We start from the raw sequence: 17981 nt of genomic DNA, 5'->3' as shown, positions 1-17981 counted from the left end.
ACCCTGTGGTATTGACTCTTGGTGGTGGGGGAACCTCAGGTTGGGTGTCTTAAGGGAGAAGGGAACCATTACACTTCTGCCCTGTTTGAGAGAGGGTGAGTTGGCACCGATGCCACTCTGTTCTCGCCAGGCTGGGCCTCTCTCAGCCAGGACAGGGTAAGGTAGGGGGTCTTGAGCATAGTCCCCCTTTTAGCTCTCCACTCCCCACTGGAAGCATCATGCCAGCTTCTGGGGCAGCACCCAAAGTGCCTGGACAAGCAGGCGGGTACAGTGACAGCTGTGGCTTAAAAACCTGAGCGCCCTGGCTCTTAGCCTTCTTTCTGCTGGTGCCCAGTTCAGAGCTGGGGGTGGAAAAGGGAGGGGCACGCTTCCAGGTCACTGGCGCCTGGAACCACTCCGATGTTAGGTTATGACCCTCAGGGACAACCCAGGCCTCGCTGAGGTTTACAGGTGGGACAGCTAAGATGAACACTGAAGCAGAGGCCAGGGGTGGAGGAGGGGACAGAGGCCCTGGAGCTGGATAGTATGTATCAATGTGGCCAGCACTTGCTGTGGAGGAGGCCAGAGACTGGGCAGGTGGGCTGCTAGGGCCACAGGAATTGAAGGAGAGAGTGGGCATGGGAGGGCATAGGGAACACCACAAGCGTGGGGTTGGAGGGAGCCTGGGAGAGTCAGGTCACTCCATCTTTGAGAACAATAAGGCCCAGGGAAGATAGGGAACCCACACAGGTCACCCACACATGAATCCACCTCCAGTACCACGTGTCCCTGGGCCCAGCCCTGAGCCCGCACTTTAATGCTTGTAACAAGCTCCAAATGTGGCTCAGCCCCCAGCATGACCCCACAAGGAGCTGGTCCTAACCCCCCCCCCCCCCCCCCCCCCCCCCCCCCCCCCCCCCCCCCCCCCGCTCACAGGGGTCACACTTTCCCCAGACTCCATCCCCACACTGCACTTGGCCGGTCCTTGAGGCTGGAGGCAGTGGCAGAGCCCTACCCTCTGTGCCTGCAGCCCCAGGAATCCCGCAACCTCCTCCAGGTCTGTGGACAGAGAGGAGAGCAGGGGGACAGGATCCTGAATCTGGGGTGCCCTTAAAGACCCCCACCTTGGCACCCTGAGTCCCGGGGCCTCCCCATGAAGTCAGGGAAGCCATCTGGGGACATGGAGCTCACAGCCAGTCCTTGGGGACGGCAGCCCCCACAGGGTGAAACTGGAGCCCGAGCAGCCCCCAGGGCCAGATTCCACCGCGGGGGCAGTTCCCCTCTGGTCCTACCCTGTCTCCAGAAAATCTCTAGAAGGTTCTACTGAGTGGGACAGAGCGGTGGAGTGGAGTCTAGGCCGGGCCAAGGGGAAGTGAAAGGGAGGTGGGTGGAGGAGCTTGAGAGGCCCTGGTGGGAGGGGTGGGGAAGCCTGGGGCTGAAGGGAGGGGTCGCGCACTGGGGCCGCATCTAGGTGTGGGGGAGCCGATGGGGATGTCGGGGGGCCAGCCGCAGCCTGGGGACTGTCAGCTTTCTGCGCCCCCCAGTGTCTCTGCAGCTGGAGTCGGGCGGGGGAGGCGCCAGGTCCCGGGAGCCTCCCCGGAGCCGCGGCCGCAGGCGGAGGGGGCCGGCCGGCCCGGGGGCGCGCGGCGCCCGGCTCACCTGCAGACCCCGCGCCGCTCACCTGTACACGTCGGTCCAGAGCTGCGTGCCCAGCACGTACACCGCCTCCACGCGGCTCCCGTACTGCAGCCGCACCGTCCGCCCGCGCAGCATCTTCTCCCGCGGGCTCGTCCCGGGTGGGGCCCCGGGCACCTGACACAGGTGAGCGCACAGGTGGGCGTGAGCGAGCGCTCGGGTGGGTGAGCGTGCAGGCCAGCGCGCAGCCGCCGTCCGCCCCTCGGCGGCCGGCGCTCTTATCCGCCGCCCGGGGGGCGTGGCGTGGGCGTGGCGTGGGCGTGGCCTGCCGCCGCCGCCCGCCCTCAGGGGGTCGCGAGCCCGTCCGTCAAGCGTGGCCACGCCCTTCCCTGCTCTCGCGCCCCTCCCTCCCCACACCGCTTCCCGGGGTGATGTCTGCAAGCAATTTTTCTTTTCTTTTCTATATTTGGCTTATGACTTCTCCCATTCAATAAACCCCGTCTGCCCTCCGGATCCCCCAGCTTAGTGGGGGCGAGGCATGCAAAGGAACTGCCACCAGAGGGTCCGCACGGTGTGTGGGGGGGTGCCTAAGTCACTCCGGACCCGGGGCTGGCGCAGGGCTCGCAGAGCCCACAGCTCCGGGGTGGGAGTGGAGGGCCGGGCCCCGGGCCACCCCCCACCCCACCCCCGGAGCAGACGCAGCTGGAGCGAGCTGGCCGAGGGCGGGGAGGAGGGGGGCGGCCTGAACCGTGTTTATGGATGGAGATTTGGGTGGCACCCGGTGGCGGGCGGGACGTGCCCGGGGAGGGGTAGAGGGCACGAGGATCAGGGCTGGGCGCAGGGAATGTCCGTGTGGAGGCCAGGGGCGGGTGACACTGCGGGGGACCAGAACCGCTCCCTGCCCCCCTGTACCTGGCGCGAGGCTGGAGGAGGGGAGGCCCGGAAGGAGGGGGTGGAAGTGGCGCGTGTTACAAGGGAGGGGGAGGATGGGGGCCGTGGGAGGCCCAGGAAGGGGAGAGCTGGTCTTAAGAGGCACACCAGCCCCCTCCATTCCCACCTTGCCTCCCAGGAGCCCAGATTAGGAGCTGGTGAAGAGTCCAGCTGCTCCTGGTAGCCGGCTCTGGGAGGAATGTGGGTGTGGAAGGCGGGGAATCCTGAATCCTGGGCAGGGGAGCCATTGCCCCCTCCAAGGCATAGGTGCAGAGAGCTAAGGAAAAGCAAAACTTCTGATTGGTTCCCAGCGCCCTCCTCCCTGCCCCTGAGGACACTTCCGCCAATCAGGCGACAGCTGGTGCACTGCCACCTGTCAGAGCTGCTGGTGAGGCCTGTAGGGGTGGGCACTGGTCTGGGCACCCCTTGCTGGGAGCAACTTTATTTTAGTTAATTCATTGATGTGCCTGTCCTAGCGCTTGAACTCAGGGCCTGGGCACTGTCCTTGAGCTTTTGTTTGCTCAAGGCTGGTGTTCTACCACTTGAGTCACAGCTCCACTTTTGGCTTTTTGGTGTTTCTTTGGAGATAAAGAGTCTCATGGATTTTCCTGCCTGGGTGGGCTTTGAACCATGATCCTCAGATCTCAGCCTCCTGATTAGATAGGATGACTTGTGTGATCCACCCGCGCCCAGCAAGGGGATTCCCTTTGAAGCCTGTCTGTGACCAATAACTGCACATATGCAGATTCTGCCCTTCCCACATCTCACCCACTGGGAAACAAGGCTCTAAAGTGGGGTGAGGTCACGGGGTCATTTATTGTCCCCCTCCTCCCAAAGCAGAGGCAGGTCATGACAGGATCCATGGCAACATTAGGCTAAAGCCATGATTCCAGCAAAACAGAATCAACCCCTGGGTTCTCACAAGTGCATGCTTTCTGTGCCTCAGGTGCTGTTCTAGGCAGCACTTCACCCATGACCCCTTGGGCACATGCACCCACACGGGTATATAGAGCGTGGGGAATTACTCCTGGCTGCACAGTTGCTGAGGTGGCAGAGCAGGACAAAAGTCCGGGCCATGGGGATGAAGGCAGGAGTGGGGCAGGTGAGGATAGTGGTTTTGGTCCATGTTTTGCCACTTGTCCTACCATTCAGAGCCCCATATTCTACCTCTGTAGATGAGGTGAGCTTAAGGATGTTATTAAATGAGATGGAAAGGTCTAGAACATTCTGGAAGAAGCTGGCCAGAGAGGAGCACTTGGGAAACAAAGCCCTCGGCCCATACACAGTTCAACCGTGTCTAGCAGTCTTCATTCGGGGCTCCAGGCCTGGGCTCTGGCTCACCCTGCTGGCCTTAGTGCTTGGGTGACTGGGCAGGAGTTTGCTGGTGCCCAAGGGTTTAAAATAGCTGGAGTGGTCACAGCTGTTGGTGGATTCAAGGCCGGAGGTCTCACACACCATGGCTACGCTCGCCCACTCTGCCCTCCTCCGGGGGGGGGGGGACAGGCAGAAAAGCCAGCAGGAATCTCATGGTGCCTTTTGGGGACTGCCAACAAAGGGCAGGCTTAGCTCCAGCCAGTTCCCGGCATTGATGAACTCCCCTGCCCCCAACTCCTGCCCTTGCCAAGCAGGAGGGCATAGTGCCTGGATGGGGAGGGGGCTCATCTGCACTGTCCCCTGCTGTGACCCTGGGGGGGGTCACTGGGAGTGGGGAGCCTGGTTGGAAGGTGAGTAACGCCCCACAGGCCTGCTTCAAGCAGATGGACAGCTCACCCAGGGGGTACCATATAGGCAGGAATTTAGAAAGAAACTTACAAGACAACACCCAATACGATGGCACAGGACCTGCCACTGGAGAAGACCCCTGAGCAGGTTTTTGAGTTGGGTCTGGCAGGGCTTCTCCAGATGCACACGATGCGGTAAAGAGTGATCACCCTGGCTGAGGCCGGTGCTGGGCCGGGAGTGGCCTGCAGAGCTGCCCAGGCCTGTGCTCATTTCTCATCACACCAACCCTATGCCGTGAGGGTGGTGTCAGCCTGGATTTGCAGAGGTGCCAACCTGCCTGGTGGAGAGGATGGAGGCCTTTGGGCTTAGCAGACTTGGGGTCAGGTCTGGCTCACCCCTTCACTAGCTGGGGTCCCCTTGGAGCCTCGGTTCCTTCCTCGGAAATGGAGGCAGGAGATGTTCCCCAGCCTTTATGATCACAGGAAAGAAGATGCGGAGTGAAGTGCTGGGCGCACCGTGGGCTGGCCCAGAGCCATGGCCTCGCCCCCGGGGTCCAAGGGCAGGGATTGGAAAGCTTTGTAGAAGGGGCCTCTGGCTGGCATGGCCATTAGAGGACACTCCAGAGGCTCTGTGGTGTGAGCCAGTGCCCAGGCTTCCGGGCTTGGTCTCATAGTCACGGGAAGCCACAGGAGGACTCTGGAATCCAGCAATGGCACGGCGTGGGCTTTAGGGGAATCAGTCTGGCTGATTCAGATGGAACAGAGATTCTGGCAGGAGACCAGAGAACCAGACCATGGTGCGCTGGACCTTGCCGACCCCCGATGGCACCCTGACATGCACGCACTGGCCCACAGCAGCAGCAGCACCGCATGCTCCCACCCCCTCTCCTCCCGGCCAGCAAAGAAACCCCACCCCCTGGTCCCCTTGGGAGAGGGCTCTTAACTGCTTTGAGCCCCAGCCTTTACCCTGAAGGAAATTTCACTGGGGTGGTGTGTGGGGGTGGGGAGGGTAGCTAGGTGAAGCTTTGTTCTAATGCCATGTGTGGGTGTGCTCAGAGTGAGCAAAGCTGGGGCATCTATCTGTCTGTCTGTCTGTCTGTCCATCTATCCATCCCCACTCCGGATATCTGTGTGTGTGTGTGTGTGTGTGTGTGTGTGTGTGTGTGTGTGCGCGCACACGCACGCGTGCATGCACACTAGAGCTTGAGCTCGTCCTGGGTGCTATTCCTTAGCTTTTTTGCTTAAAGCTGCTGCTCTACCGCTTGAGCCACAGCTCCACTTCTAGCTTTTTTTGGTACTTACTTGAAGATAAGAGTCTCACAGACTTTCTGCTCAGGCTGGCTTTGAAACAGAATCCTCAGGGGCTGGGCAGGTAGCTCAGTGGTAGAGCGCTTCCCTCACATGCATGAGGCCCTGGGTTTGATTCCTCAGCACCACACAATCAGAAAAAGCTGGAAGTGGCGCTGAGGCTCAAGTGGTAGAGCACTAGCCTTGAGCTGAAGTGCTCAGGGACAGTGCCCAGGCTCAGAGTTCAAGTCCCATGACCAACCAAAAGAAAGAGAAAGAAAGAAAGGAAGGAAGGAAGGAAGAAAGAAAGAAAGAAAGAAAGAGGAAGCGGAGTTACAGCTCAACATGGTAGAGTGCTTACCTTGAGTGAAAAAGTTCAAGGACAGCACCCAGGCCCTGAGTTCAAGCTCCACGACTGACCAAAAAAAAAAAAAAAAAAGAAAAAAAATGAGAAAAAGAACTTTAAACATAAAGAAAGAAAGAGAGAGAGAGAAAAACAGAATCCTCAGATCTCAGCCTCGTGAGTAGCTAGGATCACAGGCATAAGTCATCAGTTTCTATCTATCAGTTTCTATCTATCTATCTATCTATCTATCTATCTATCTATCTATCTATCTGTTTATCTATCAAGGGTTTATTATTTTTATTTTTATTTTTTTGTCGGTCATGGGGCTTGAACTCTGGGCCTGGGCGCTGTCCCTCAGCTCTTCAGCTCAAGGCGAGCGCTCTACCACTTGAGCTGCAGCGCCACTTCCGGTTTTCTAGTGGTTTATTGGAGATAGGAGTCTCACGGTCTTTCCTGCCCGGGCTGGCTTTGAACCGCGATCCTCAGATCTCAGCCTCCTGAGTAGCTAGGATTACAGGCGTGAGCCACCCGCGCCTGGCTTCAAGGGTTTATTTTTAAGGCTTACATTATGTCTTTGTGGGTCAGATGGGCCGGCTAGCCCCTCGGTATAGCAGATGTTTTGGTCTTGAGTTGGATACACAGGCAGGGTTTCTGTGCTGCATCTTTGGAGCAGAATTTTATCTTCTTTGGACAGTCAGTCCTTGCTCTGAAAACCTGCAACACATTGGACAAGGCCTACCTACATTCTGAAGGGCAAGCTGCTTCAGTTGAAGTCTAGTGATTAAGTGTTAAACACATCTAAAAAGTATGTGTTTCACACAAAAAAAAAAAATAAAATTTTTTAAAAAACAAAAAAACAAAATAAATAAAATTTTTAAAAAAACAAAAAAACAAAAATAAAACATACTGAAAGCAAAAAAAAAAAAAGTATGTGCATCCTTATATCTAGATCAGAATTCAAGTTGACTCATGCAATACCATAGCCTAGTCAACTTGAAAAAGTTGACCATCACATGTGGAAAAGTGGACTGAGGTTTCTGCTTCATCAGCTCACCATTTATGGAACATTTATTTCCTGCCAGGTACCAGGTTAAGTACTCTGCATGTATAGCTTTGTGCTGGAATGGTATGCTGTCTCTAACTGATAGAAACTTCTCAGTTTCCTTCCTTCCTTGCTCTCTTTTCTTTTTTTTTGTTCTTTTGTGTGTGCTGGTACTGAACCTGAAAACCCAGGGCCTGTGTTATCATTAACTTCGTTGCTCAAGGCTTGGTGCTCTGTCACTTGAACTATAGCTCTACTTCTGGCTTTTTCTTTGGGAGGTTAGAGATAAGAGTCTCACGGATTTTCCTGCTCAGGTTGGCTTTGAACTGAGATCCTCAGATCTCAGCCTCCTGAGTAGTTAGGACTGCAGGTGTGAGCCACCAACTCCTGGCTTAAAACTATTTTATGGTAACTTTCACTTATTTAAGTTTTTAAAAGATGTGGCTACTAGAAAATATAAGCTCACATGTGAGGTGGGTGTTTCTCGCGTGCATTGCACTTCTGGGGGAAGCCCTGGCCGACTCCTTTATGCTTGGAGCAGGAGCTGTGGCCACCCTGCCGGGCGTTGCCTTTCCTGGTTAAAGCCTGGTAATAAGAAGTTGGTGAGTGGAAGGCTCCAGCTCCCTGAAGCTCCAAGGTGAGAAAGAGATCCAGACAGGAAAATGTGGTGACGGAGGGAAAAGGCTGTGGCCACCAGATGGCGACAAATCCCCACCTTAGAAGCAGGAGGAGTGGGCAGGAGGGGTGAGGGTAAGCGGGGGTGGGGGGTGGGGGGGAGTTGTGTTTTCCCAGCAGAGGTGACTACTCAGCACCCAACACTGTACCTTCTTTAGCTTTTGGGACCTCCCTTTCCTCAGATGGTTGAGGTCAGGATTCAAAGCCTCCTTTGGTGGAAGGTCAGTGGTCTGTCCCAGGGCGTTGGACCTCTTCTCTGGACAGAGGGGCAGCTGAAGCCTGGAAAAAGGCCCAGAGGGGGGCAGTGACCTGCCCAAGGTCACACAGCCCTTTTAAGTTTCATCCTTGGTCCTTGTACTTGGTTTGTGATAGGGGGTTTGCATTTTGCTAGGGTCTGGATAGTTTTCCCCAGGCTGGGCTGGAACTGGCAATCCTTCTGCCTGTCTTCTGACTAAGCTGGGATTATGGGCATGCACCACCACACCAGGCTGCATTCTACCTCCTTCAATCACTTTGTCCTGTGAACCTGGCTGCCAATTCACTTTAGCAAGCACTGAATCACTGAGTGCATGCCAGGCAGCAGGAGACAGGTAGAAGCCAGCCATGAGCCACTGGGGAAATGCAAAGGAAACTTAAAGTGAAGGATGAGATCCCGAGGTCTTTGAGAGAAAATATTGTGATTAAAACTTCCTGATTCACAGGTGTCCTCAGTCCTGAGAGACGGACCTAGAGATAGGAATTTCCCTCGGGCAATCTCTGTATGGCCTCAAACTCCCAGGTGTATGTATTTAGTTTTATTATTTATACTTTTAAGTTTTGGTCCTGAGGCTTGAACTCAGGACCTGTATGCTGTCCCTGAGCTTCATTGTGCTCAAGGCTAGCGCTCTATCACTTTGAGCCCCAGCACCACTTCTGGTTTTTGAGTGGTTAATTAGAGATAAGAGTCTCATGGGGACTTTTCTGGCTCTGAACTGTGATCCTCAGATCTCAGCCTCCTGAGCAGCTAGGATTACATACGTGAGCTGCCGGTGCCTGGCATCAGATTTCTTTCCGATAAACCTTTCCTCTCACTTTCACATCTTGCTGAATTCATTTCTGGCTGGACACAGGACTGAGGGATAGCCCTGTGCTGGCTTCTGGTAACAGCAGAAACCTGGGGAGCAGCCTGGCCCTGCTCCCCGCTATGTGGGAAGAATGCTTGTGTGCAGTCACCGGGAGGTATGTGCAGATTGCTTCAGCCATTCTCTCTCAGGAGATTTCATTCTCCAACTGCCTGGATTTGAATCCTTGGTCCTGCCATTTGCTGGCTGGGATAAATCATATAGAGCCTCAGTTTCCTCATCTGTGAAATGGGACCTATCTCCCAGGGTGCTGCTATGCAATTTGAGCAAGATAACACACAGGAAGGCTGGGCCAGGTAGGAAGTACCTGTGGGTTGAAAGGTCATTACTCAAGGCCTTTGGTAGCAAAGGCAAACTGGAAACTTCCAGGAGGAAGAATGACCCCTGGGAGCTTGGTGTGGAGCACACGTTCATAGAGCCCAGAAAGTTCTAGAAGCCGGAAAGTGGATAACAGGAAGCGTTTTGTCATTTGCTGCTGCTGGCAACTGGAGCTCCGGAGATGGTGGAGCATGACCCGCAGAGTTCTGCCCACCAAGGGGCACAGGAGCTGGGCATTTATCCTTGAGCCAAGGGGGCTGTGGGGAGATATTGGGGGCAATTTTGGGAGCAAGGACTTAGTGCCAGGCCAGAGAGCTGGATTCTGGCTGGATTTGGTGGGCAGGAGGGTCAAGTGAGGGCTGTGCTCCAGGTGACACATGGAAGACTCAGATGTGACAAGGAGACTGTCCTTAACAAGGCAGAGGGCCACTGCCGGAACTTGGGGACAGGTGGTGGAGATCTTGAAGCGTGACCCTCTTGCCTTCCCCAGTGAGCGCTATAGTCTAAACTGCCAGCAGGGGGCGTCTTGGACACAGAGAATCGGGCTCAGCCTTCTAAGGTCGGGAGAAGTAAGGACTGATGCCAGGGAACAAGTGAATCGTGTGGGTTCCATTCCTTGGAGGGAGGTGGCAGAAAGCTTGAGCCTGAGACCTCTGGGGTTGGGCAGATCTGGGTTCGAATCCGTCTTGCCTGTGTTTTGATTTTTCCATCTGAAAAGATGGGTGGTAAAAGTGTGTTTTGCACATGATCTCTACAAGAATGGAGGGAGATGGGCAGGGCACGTGGCACGTGGTAGGCGCTGCAGTTGGCTGGCAGGGTCTGGCAGCAGGTTACTCACGTGGGCTGATGGCAGCCTGGCTTCCCCCAGAGGAACACGGTCCTGCTGGGAAGGCAGGAGGGGTGACAGGACTGTAATTCTCCAGCTCTTCCATGAGTGCCACTGTGGTAGTTGTGGAACCCCGGGGGACTGGAGGCTTTTGCGCTGGGAATAGGGGATCAGCTTTCTTTGATTCTCAAAAATGAATACTCAATTTACCATAGTTACTCATTCAACAAGCCCCCGGAGGCTTTCGCTTGGGTTATGAATGTAGGCTGGCTGGTTCTTCTTATCCAAGCCACCTGGAGTGGTAGAATTCACGGAGATTGAAGCAGGAGGGTAGGTAGGGGTAAGTGCTCCTGGGGAGGGGGCTGGGGAGGGGCATTTCTTGTCATAAGTTGTAGATATCGTGTGTGTGTGTGTGGGGGTACTGGGGCTTGAACTCTGAGCCACACCTCCAGTCTTGGTTATGTTTGAGGTAGGGTCTCCCTTTATGCCCAGGCTGGCTTGATCTACAATCTTCCTGCCCTTGCCAGGTCCTTGGGAATGACAGATGTGAGCCATAGCACTCTGTCATTGATTGAGATGGAGTCTCCAACTACTTTTTGCCTGGGCTGGTCTTGAACTATGGTCCCTTTATCTCTACTTCCTGAGTAGCTAGGATTACGGACTTGAGCCACTGTATCTGGTTGAAAAATTTAAATGCAACAACTTCCAAAGTTGTTGTTGTTTTTGATCAGTTGTGGGGCTTGAACTCTGGGCCTGGGGTACTGTCCCTGAGCTCTTCAGCTCAAAGCTAGTGCTCTACCACTTGAGCCACAGTGACACTTCTGGTTTTCTGGTGGTTTATTGGAGATAAGAGTCTCATGGACTTTCCTGCCCAGGCTGGCTTTAAACCATGATCCTCAAATCTCAGCCTCCTGAGTAGCTAGGATTATAGGCGTGAGCCACCAGTGCCCAGCTTCCAAAATAATTTAAAAAATTGTTACTAAAATAATGAAAATCAGAATGTATGCTCTTATTTACAGCCTTGGTTAATTAGACATGTTTAAACCTTTTAACTGCCTTTATAAATTTAATATACTTTGAAAGATTCTTCAGTTGCCTAAGCAGATGATTTTCAAGCATTTAAACATTTCTTAGGGATCGTATCACATAGGTAACAAATGTGGTGGCTTGAAAGTCTCAGAATGGGGGCTGGGAAGGTGGCTCAGTGGTAGAGTGCTTGCCTTGCACGCATGAGGCCCTGGGTTCGATTCCTCAGCACCACATAAGCAGAAAAAGCTGGAAGTGGTGCTGTGGCTCAAGTGGTAGAGCACTAGCCTTGAGCTGAAGAGCTGAGGGACAGTGCCCAGGCCCAGAGTTCAGGCACCATGACTGGCAAAAAAAAAAAAAAAAAAAGAAAGAAAGAAAGTCTCAGAATGAAGCCAGGCACTAATGGCTCATGCTCATAATCCTAGCTACTCAGGAAGCTGAGATCTGAGGGTGGTGATTTGAAGCCAGCCCTGGCAGGAAAGTCTGAGACTCTTATCTCCAATTAGCTACCCAAAAGCTGGAAATGGAGCTGTGACTCAAGTGGTAGAACAACAGTCTTTAGCAAACAAGCTAAGGATCAGTGCCCAGGGTGTAAGTTCAAGGACACACACACACACACACACACACACACACACACACACACACACACACACACACACACACACACACACACACACACTGAGCCCTGATACTCCCATAGACCAGATTGTCTTCAATATTAGATGTACTTCCCTCTACCCATTATCTGGACCTGCTGTGTGTTTCTTCCTCTAAAACTGTGGGTGCACTAGGGCAATGTCATCCAGAAAATTTGGGGTTACCTTCCCAAGCTATTTTTGAGGTTTTCCCTTTCCTATCAGATTTTTTTTTTAAATGGCCACAGAAACTTCAGGACTGGCTGGGAAAGTGGCTCAGCGGTAGAGTGCATGCCTTGTAAGCATGAGGCCCTGGGTTCGATTCCTCAGCACCACATAAAACAGAAAAAGCCGGAAGTGGTGCTGTGGCTCCAGTGGTAGAGCGCTAGCCTTGAGCTGAAGAGCTGAGGGACAGTGCCCAGACCCAGAGTTCAGGCCCCATGACCAGCAAACAAAACAAAACAAAACAAAACAAAACAAAAGAAACTTCAGGACTGGACACAGGTTTGCGCCAGTCCATCTGGATGGAACCTTTGTTCTGATTTTAGTCACAAACAGGATTTCTAGAATTCACACCTGCTGAGCAGCTGGGTGTCTCAGCTCCTATAATATGAAGGTTATAGGATTAATTTGGGGAAGGTGGCGAGTGTGTGGGTGGATAAGGCAGGGCTGGGTCTGGGTGCAGGAGGGTGAACCCTAATACCTCCCGCCCCAACCTGTGTCAACGTCCCCAGGGCCAGAACAGAGAAGACAGCAGGAAATAGTTACAGAGTGACGACACGTTTGGACAAGAAGGGACGGGTCAGGCCTAGAGCTGGGGTGGGGGCAGGGTGGGCTGGCCCCAGTATCAACCTTAAAGAAAGAAAGAAAGGGAGGGAGGGAGGGAGGAAGGGAGGAAGGAAGGAAGGAAGGGAAGGAGGGAGGGAGGGAGGAAGGAAGGGAGGAAGGAAGGGAAGGAAAGCAGGAAGGAAGGAAAGGAGGAAGGGAGGGAGGGAGGAAGGGAGAAAGGAAGGAAGGAAGAGAAGGAGGGAGGGAGGGAGGAAGGAAGGGAGGAAGGAAGGGAAGGAAAGAAGGAAGGAAGGAGAGGAGGAAGGGAGGGAGGGAAGAAGGAAGGGAGGGGGAAAGGAGGGAGGGAGGGAGGAAGGGAAGGAAGGAAGGGAAGGAAGGAAGGAAAGAAGGGAGGGAGAGGGAGGGAGGGAGGAAGGGAAGGAAGGAAGGGAGGGAGGGAGGGAGGAAGGAAGGGAAGGAAGGAAGAAAGGAAAGAAGGGAGGGAGGGAGGGAGAAAGGAAGGAAGGAAGGGAAGGAGGGAGAGAGGGAGGAACAAAGGAAGGAAGGAAGAAAGAAAGAGACAGATAAATAAATCAATGTAAAGTCTACTCTGGTGGGATTGGAAATAGTGACCCTGGACCGCTGGTGGGTGAATGGTTAAACTGAATGTGGTATGGGAAAATTACTCAGCCTTGAAAAGGAAAGGGACTTTGACACAGGCTAAAGGGTGGCTGAACCCTGAGGACATTAAGCCAGTCACAGGAGGGCAAATCGTGCCTGATTTCCCTTCCACAAAGTGCCTGGAGCAGTCAGATTCACAGAGACAGTGCATGGGATGGTTGCCAGGGGCTAAGAAAAAGAGGGGTGGGGGAGCTCCATGACCTTCAGTGTTGCAAGATATTAAGTAAAGTCTGTGGGTGGGCAGTGCCGATGGGTGCACATTTGAAGGTACCCAATGCCACAGACCTGTACCTTAACATGGTGACATTTTATATGTGTGTTACCACAGCAGTTGAAAGCCTGCACCATGCATTGTCTTTCTTGTTTGGATACGTAGGGTATGAAAACACAGTGCTACGGTGATGTCCAGGCTGTCAAAAGGTGTGTGGAGGTAACCTTTATGAGCTTCAGCTGCTACTACTGAACTGTGTCACCATAGTGGGAAAGAAGCTTTCCCCAAAATGTAACCTCTCAGACCCTACCGTAACTGTGACCCACCAAAAGCCTGGCTCATGCTTATAATCCTAGCCACTAAGGGAAGCAAACTTGGTAGGATTAAAGTTCAAGGCCAGCCTGGGAAGAAAGGTTCACATGACCCCTTCTCAATTCATAGCTACGTGTGGTGTCATTCTAACTACTGAGATTGGGAGGATCAAGGTTCTGAGCCAGCTCGGGTAGAAAAGTCCACGAAATTCCCTGTTAATGGAAGGAAGCTGGGTGTGGTGGGGAGTGCCTATCATCCAGCCTAAAATAGGCAGCTTGAGGTCTATCCATGTGGCCAGGCAGGAAGTGAGACCCTGTCTCAAAAATAACTAACACATAAAAGGGGAGGAGGATGCTGAGCACCCGTGGCTCACGCCTGCCATCCTAGTTACTCAGGAGGCTGAGATCTGAGGATCACAGTTCAAAGCCAGCTTTGGCAGGAAAGTCTATGAGACTCTGATCTTGAGATAAACCACCAGAAAACCAGCAGTGGCACTGTGGCTCAAGTGGTAGAGCGTTAGCCTTGAGCTGAAGAGCTGAGGGACAGAGCTCAGGTCAAGTTCAAGCCCCACAACTGACAAAAAAAAAAAAAGGGTGTGTGTGTGGAGGTGTGACTCAGTGGTTGCACATCCACTTAGCAAGCAGAAGGCCCTAGGTTCAAATCCCAGTACCACCAAAATAAATGAATAAATAAATAAAAAGAAGTATGGCCCGTGTCTCTCCTCATCCTCTTATGCTTGTTCCTACATGCAGATGGTCCCGAAGGCCAGGTGTGTAACCACTGCCAGGGGGGGATCATTCTATCTCCTGACATTTCTCTCATGAAGTGAGAATATTCCAGGACTTCACCTCTTGGCCTTGTCAACCCCGTGAGGGAAGAACTTGGAGGGGGCCCAGGGACAGAGCAGAATTTGGGGCTGCAGCCGAGGGAGCAGCCCCCTCTGCCAGCTCTTGGGGTCTTTGTCCTTGACTAGGGCTGGAGCTCTAGGGTCCCCGTGGAGATGAGCTCTGGGGGTAGGCCTGCGTTTATCTGTTCAGGCCTAGACCCTGTCATAAGGGGGTCAGGGTTGGCTCTTAAGGCTGGGGGTATAGCTCAGCCGCAGAGCAAATTCAAGACCTGGGGTTTGATCCCCAGCATCTCTCTCTCTCTCTCTCTCTGACACACACACACACACACACACACACACACACACACACACACACACACACACACACACACACACACACACACACACACAAAAACACACACGGCAGGCACTTAATTGAATGGCCAAAGAATGGTAAAGTGGGAAAGCTGCTTACAAACTGTTTGTCCAGTGCAGGGAGCTGGGAAATGACAGCTATGGGGTAGGAGTCCTGGTGAGGGAGGGGGAGAGAAGTGCGGGGAGCAACCTGGTTCAGGGGCTTCCTGGACCAGGCAGAGACCCCCTCAGGATCACAGGCACGGCCCTCCCTTCCTTTTCAGTCATGGTGGCTGGTAGGCATCTTTACCCTTGGAGGAGGAGGGGAGACTGGTCCAGTGAACTTGGCATGGTGGTTTGGATAAAACCGGTCCTCATGGAGCAATACGTCCACAGGCTGTGCAGAGCAGAGCAGATCCCAACCCTGACCCCAAGCTGAGCAGCAGAAGGGATGGCACAAGATGGAGACCCTGCTCCCCAAGTAGAGAGGCCAAAGTGACCGCCAAAGGGTAGCATGGGCAATGTGACCCACAGGCAGAGGGCGTGCTTACAGGAAAGCCAGTGGGGACTTGAAATGTGCTGCCCAGCTGTCTGGGCCTCCAAACTCCTGAGTTTTAAAACTGTTATTGTTGAGTTGTACAAGCCAAATGCTGGTGGCTCACACCTGTAATCCTAGCTACTCAAGAGGCTGAGATCTGAGGATCTATGGTTCAGCCTGGGCAGAAAAGTCTGTGAGACTCATCTCCAATAAACTACTCAGAAAAAGCTGGAAGTGGTTCTGTGGCTTAAGTGGTAGGGCGTTAGCCTTGAGCACAAAGAGGCTTAGGGACCAGCATCAAGGCCCTGAGTTCAAGCCACAGGAATGGCAAAAAAAAGGACTTGTACAAAGGGGTTACAATTCCATAATTCAGGTAATGAGTACAGTGTTTCTTGGGCAATGTCACCCCTTCCTTTCTTTTCCTTCTTTCTTTCCTTCTTTCTTTCCTTCTTTCTTTCTTTCTTTCTTTCTTTCTTTCTTTCTTTCTTTCTTTCTTTCTTTCTTTCTTTCTTTCTTTCTTTCTTTCTTTCTTTCTTTCTTTCTTTCTTTCTTTCTTTCTTTCTTTCTTTCTTTCTTTCTTTGTCATGGGGCCTGAACTCTGGGTGCTATCCCTCAGCTCTTCAGCTCAAGGCTAGCACTCTACCTCTTGAGACACAGTACCACTGTAGTGCTGAGGAATTGAACCCAGGGCCTCATGCATGCAAGGCAAGCACTCTACCACTAAACCACTTCCATGCCCTCACCCCTTCCTTTTTCCCCCATTTCCCTCTTCCCATCCCTGTCCACAGGCTGCAGAGTTCATTTTTACATGTTTTACATTGAATACTGCACTTGTTCACCTTCCTTCCCTCCATTCCTGGGCCTTCCTCTTGACCTCCTGTTAGTGAAATGAGCTGAGGGAGCTCCCTTCCCAGAGCTTAGTGCATCCCTTCCCCTCTCCACAGCTTAGCAAGCTCCCTTCCTAGGCAACTCTAGGCCTCCAACCCCCTTTACCTTGGGATGGCACTTCTCTGGGGCAGCTACCACCATAGAAGGCAACAAGAGCCCCTTAGAGTAACCTTCAGGTCTGGGCAATTGCAGGACCCTTATCTACTATTTGGATAGCAGCCATAAATCCTAGTCCTCCATAATGAAGCCCCTGGCCCACATGTCCACACAGGATCTCTGCCTCCTAGCCCCTTCTAGCCCCTCCTAAACCCCCTAGGTTATATAGGTCACCTCAGCCAATAGCCGGTGCTTCTTCTCATTCTTCCCTTGTGAGAAGGGGTCTTGCCAGCCCCCCTTTCCCGGCAATAAACCTTTCTTTGTTCTCAGTATCTGGATGTCTGCCTGGTTCTCTGGCAAAGTCTAATTAATCTTTTTAAGCTTACACCCCCATAAAAAGACAACAACATAAAACTTGTGATTTTTAAGTCAAATGAGACAAGTGAACCTGGAAGGTTATTTAGTTTATCTTTTTTTTTATCTCCAGAACTCTTAAGTTTTCGCAACTTTTCAACTTTTCCCGTTTCCCTGTCTAAATTCTACCTGGACATTTAACCTTTGTCTTTGCATTAACTAACTTTTAGACTTTGCTGAAGGGGAGGTTTGATCATTGCCATACATGAAAAACAAGTTGTCACTTGCCCTAAATGGATTTCTATTAAAACACACATAAGAGAAGTGAGGTGGTTTTTTTTTTTTTTTTTTATTTAATTCCAGTACTTTTGTTTGAACTCAATGTTGTCCCTGAGCTTTTTTTTTTTTTTCTTTTTTCTTCTCAAGGCTAGTACTCTACCATGTGGTTACAGTGCCACTTCTGACTTCCTGCTGGTTCACTGGAGATAACAGTCTGATGGGTTTTCCTGCCTGAGCTGGCTTTGAACTGTGATCCTCAGATCTCAGCCTCCTGAGTAGCTTGGATTACAGGTGCGAGCCACCGGCACCTTGCAAAAGATCTTTTAAATTAAAACCACCAGCCAGGCAGAGCTTCTGAGAGCCTGATGCCAGGTCTTTCTTCACTGGAGTGGGAGATTCACAAGTGTTAAAGATGAGACTAGAACCAGGCCCAGAAGTCCTCCCTGCAGGAGCTGGAGTTGAAGGAATCATTTGCTCTGGGGGACTGATGCTGTTTAATGCTAGCTTTTTTTTTTCCCCCAAGTCCACCAACAAGTGTGTGAGGTACCATAGAACCCCACACACTTGATCCCATAAGGGATCAAGGCTCTGTCTGTTTTGGGCTTGTCACTTGCTGGCTGGTGAGGTTCATCTGAAAGTGTCAACCATTGAGAATAGATGCGTTTCCTTTCCTAAAAACTGCTGATTGGATGAATGGCAGAGAGGTTCAGGACAGGTGATGGGGCCCAGGCCAGGGCCAGGGGGGAGGGGAAGGGGTGCACTCTGTGGGAGGGGGATGCGGAATTCAGGGAACCCGCTGCAGAAGCAGTGATACGGGTGGGTTGAGTGGAAGGAGTCACAGGCTTTTTCACAGAGTCTCTCTCTCTCTCCCTCTTTCTCTCTCTCTCCCCCTCTCTCTCTCTCCCTCTCTCTCTCCCCCATTCCCTCTCTCTCTCCCTCTCTCTCATGTGTTTCTGGCCTGAGCTCTGTCCCTCAGCTTTTTTGCTCAAGGCTAGCATTCTACCACTTAAACCACAGCGCCACTTCGAGTTTTTTGGGAGTTAATTGGCGATAAGAGTCTCATGGACTTTCCTGACTGGGCTGGCTTTGAACCACAATCCTCAGAGCTCAGCCTCCCGAGTAGCTAGGATGCC

The 17981-nt window shown here is 52.5% G+C and overlaps 1 protein-coding gene across 1 annotated transcript in view; it reads right to left on the bottom strand.

Annotated features, from left to right (window-relative positions):
* Padi2 (peptidyl arginine deiminase 2) overlaps window positions 1-1807 on the bottom strand; it is a 42942-nt gene extending 41135 nt beyond the window's left edge. Inside the window, exon 1 of the mRNA XM_070037832.1 lies at window positions 1661-1807. Within this exon, the coding sequence (XP_069893933.1) occupies window positions 1661-1752 (92 nt within the window). The 5' untranslated portion in view covers window positions 1753-1807. The remainder of the gene's footprint in view (window positions 1-1660) is intronic.
* Between the last annotated feature and the right edge of the window lie 16174 nt (window positions 1808-17981).

This window comes from Dipodomys merriami, unplaced genomic scaffold (genome assembly GCF_024711535.1).
Source record: "Dipodomys merriami isolate MVZ:Mamm:240054 unplaced genomic scaffold, mDipMer1.0.p SCAF_28, whole genome shotgun sequence".
Taxonomy (NCBI): Eukaryota; Metazoa; Chordata; class Mammalia; order Rodentia; family Heteromyidae; genus Dipodomys; species Dipodomys merriami.
Note: the sequence above shows the minus strand (reverse complement) of the source record. Positions and strands in the feature narration are given on the sequence as shown.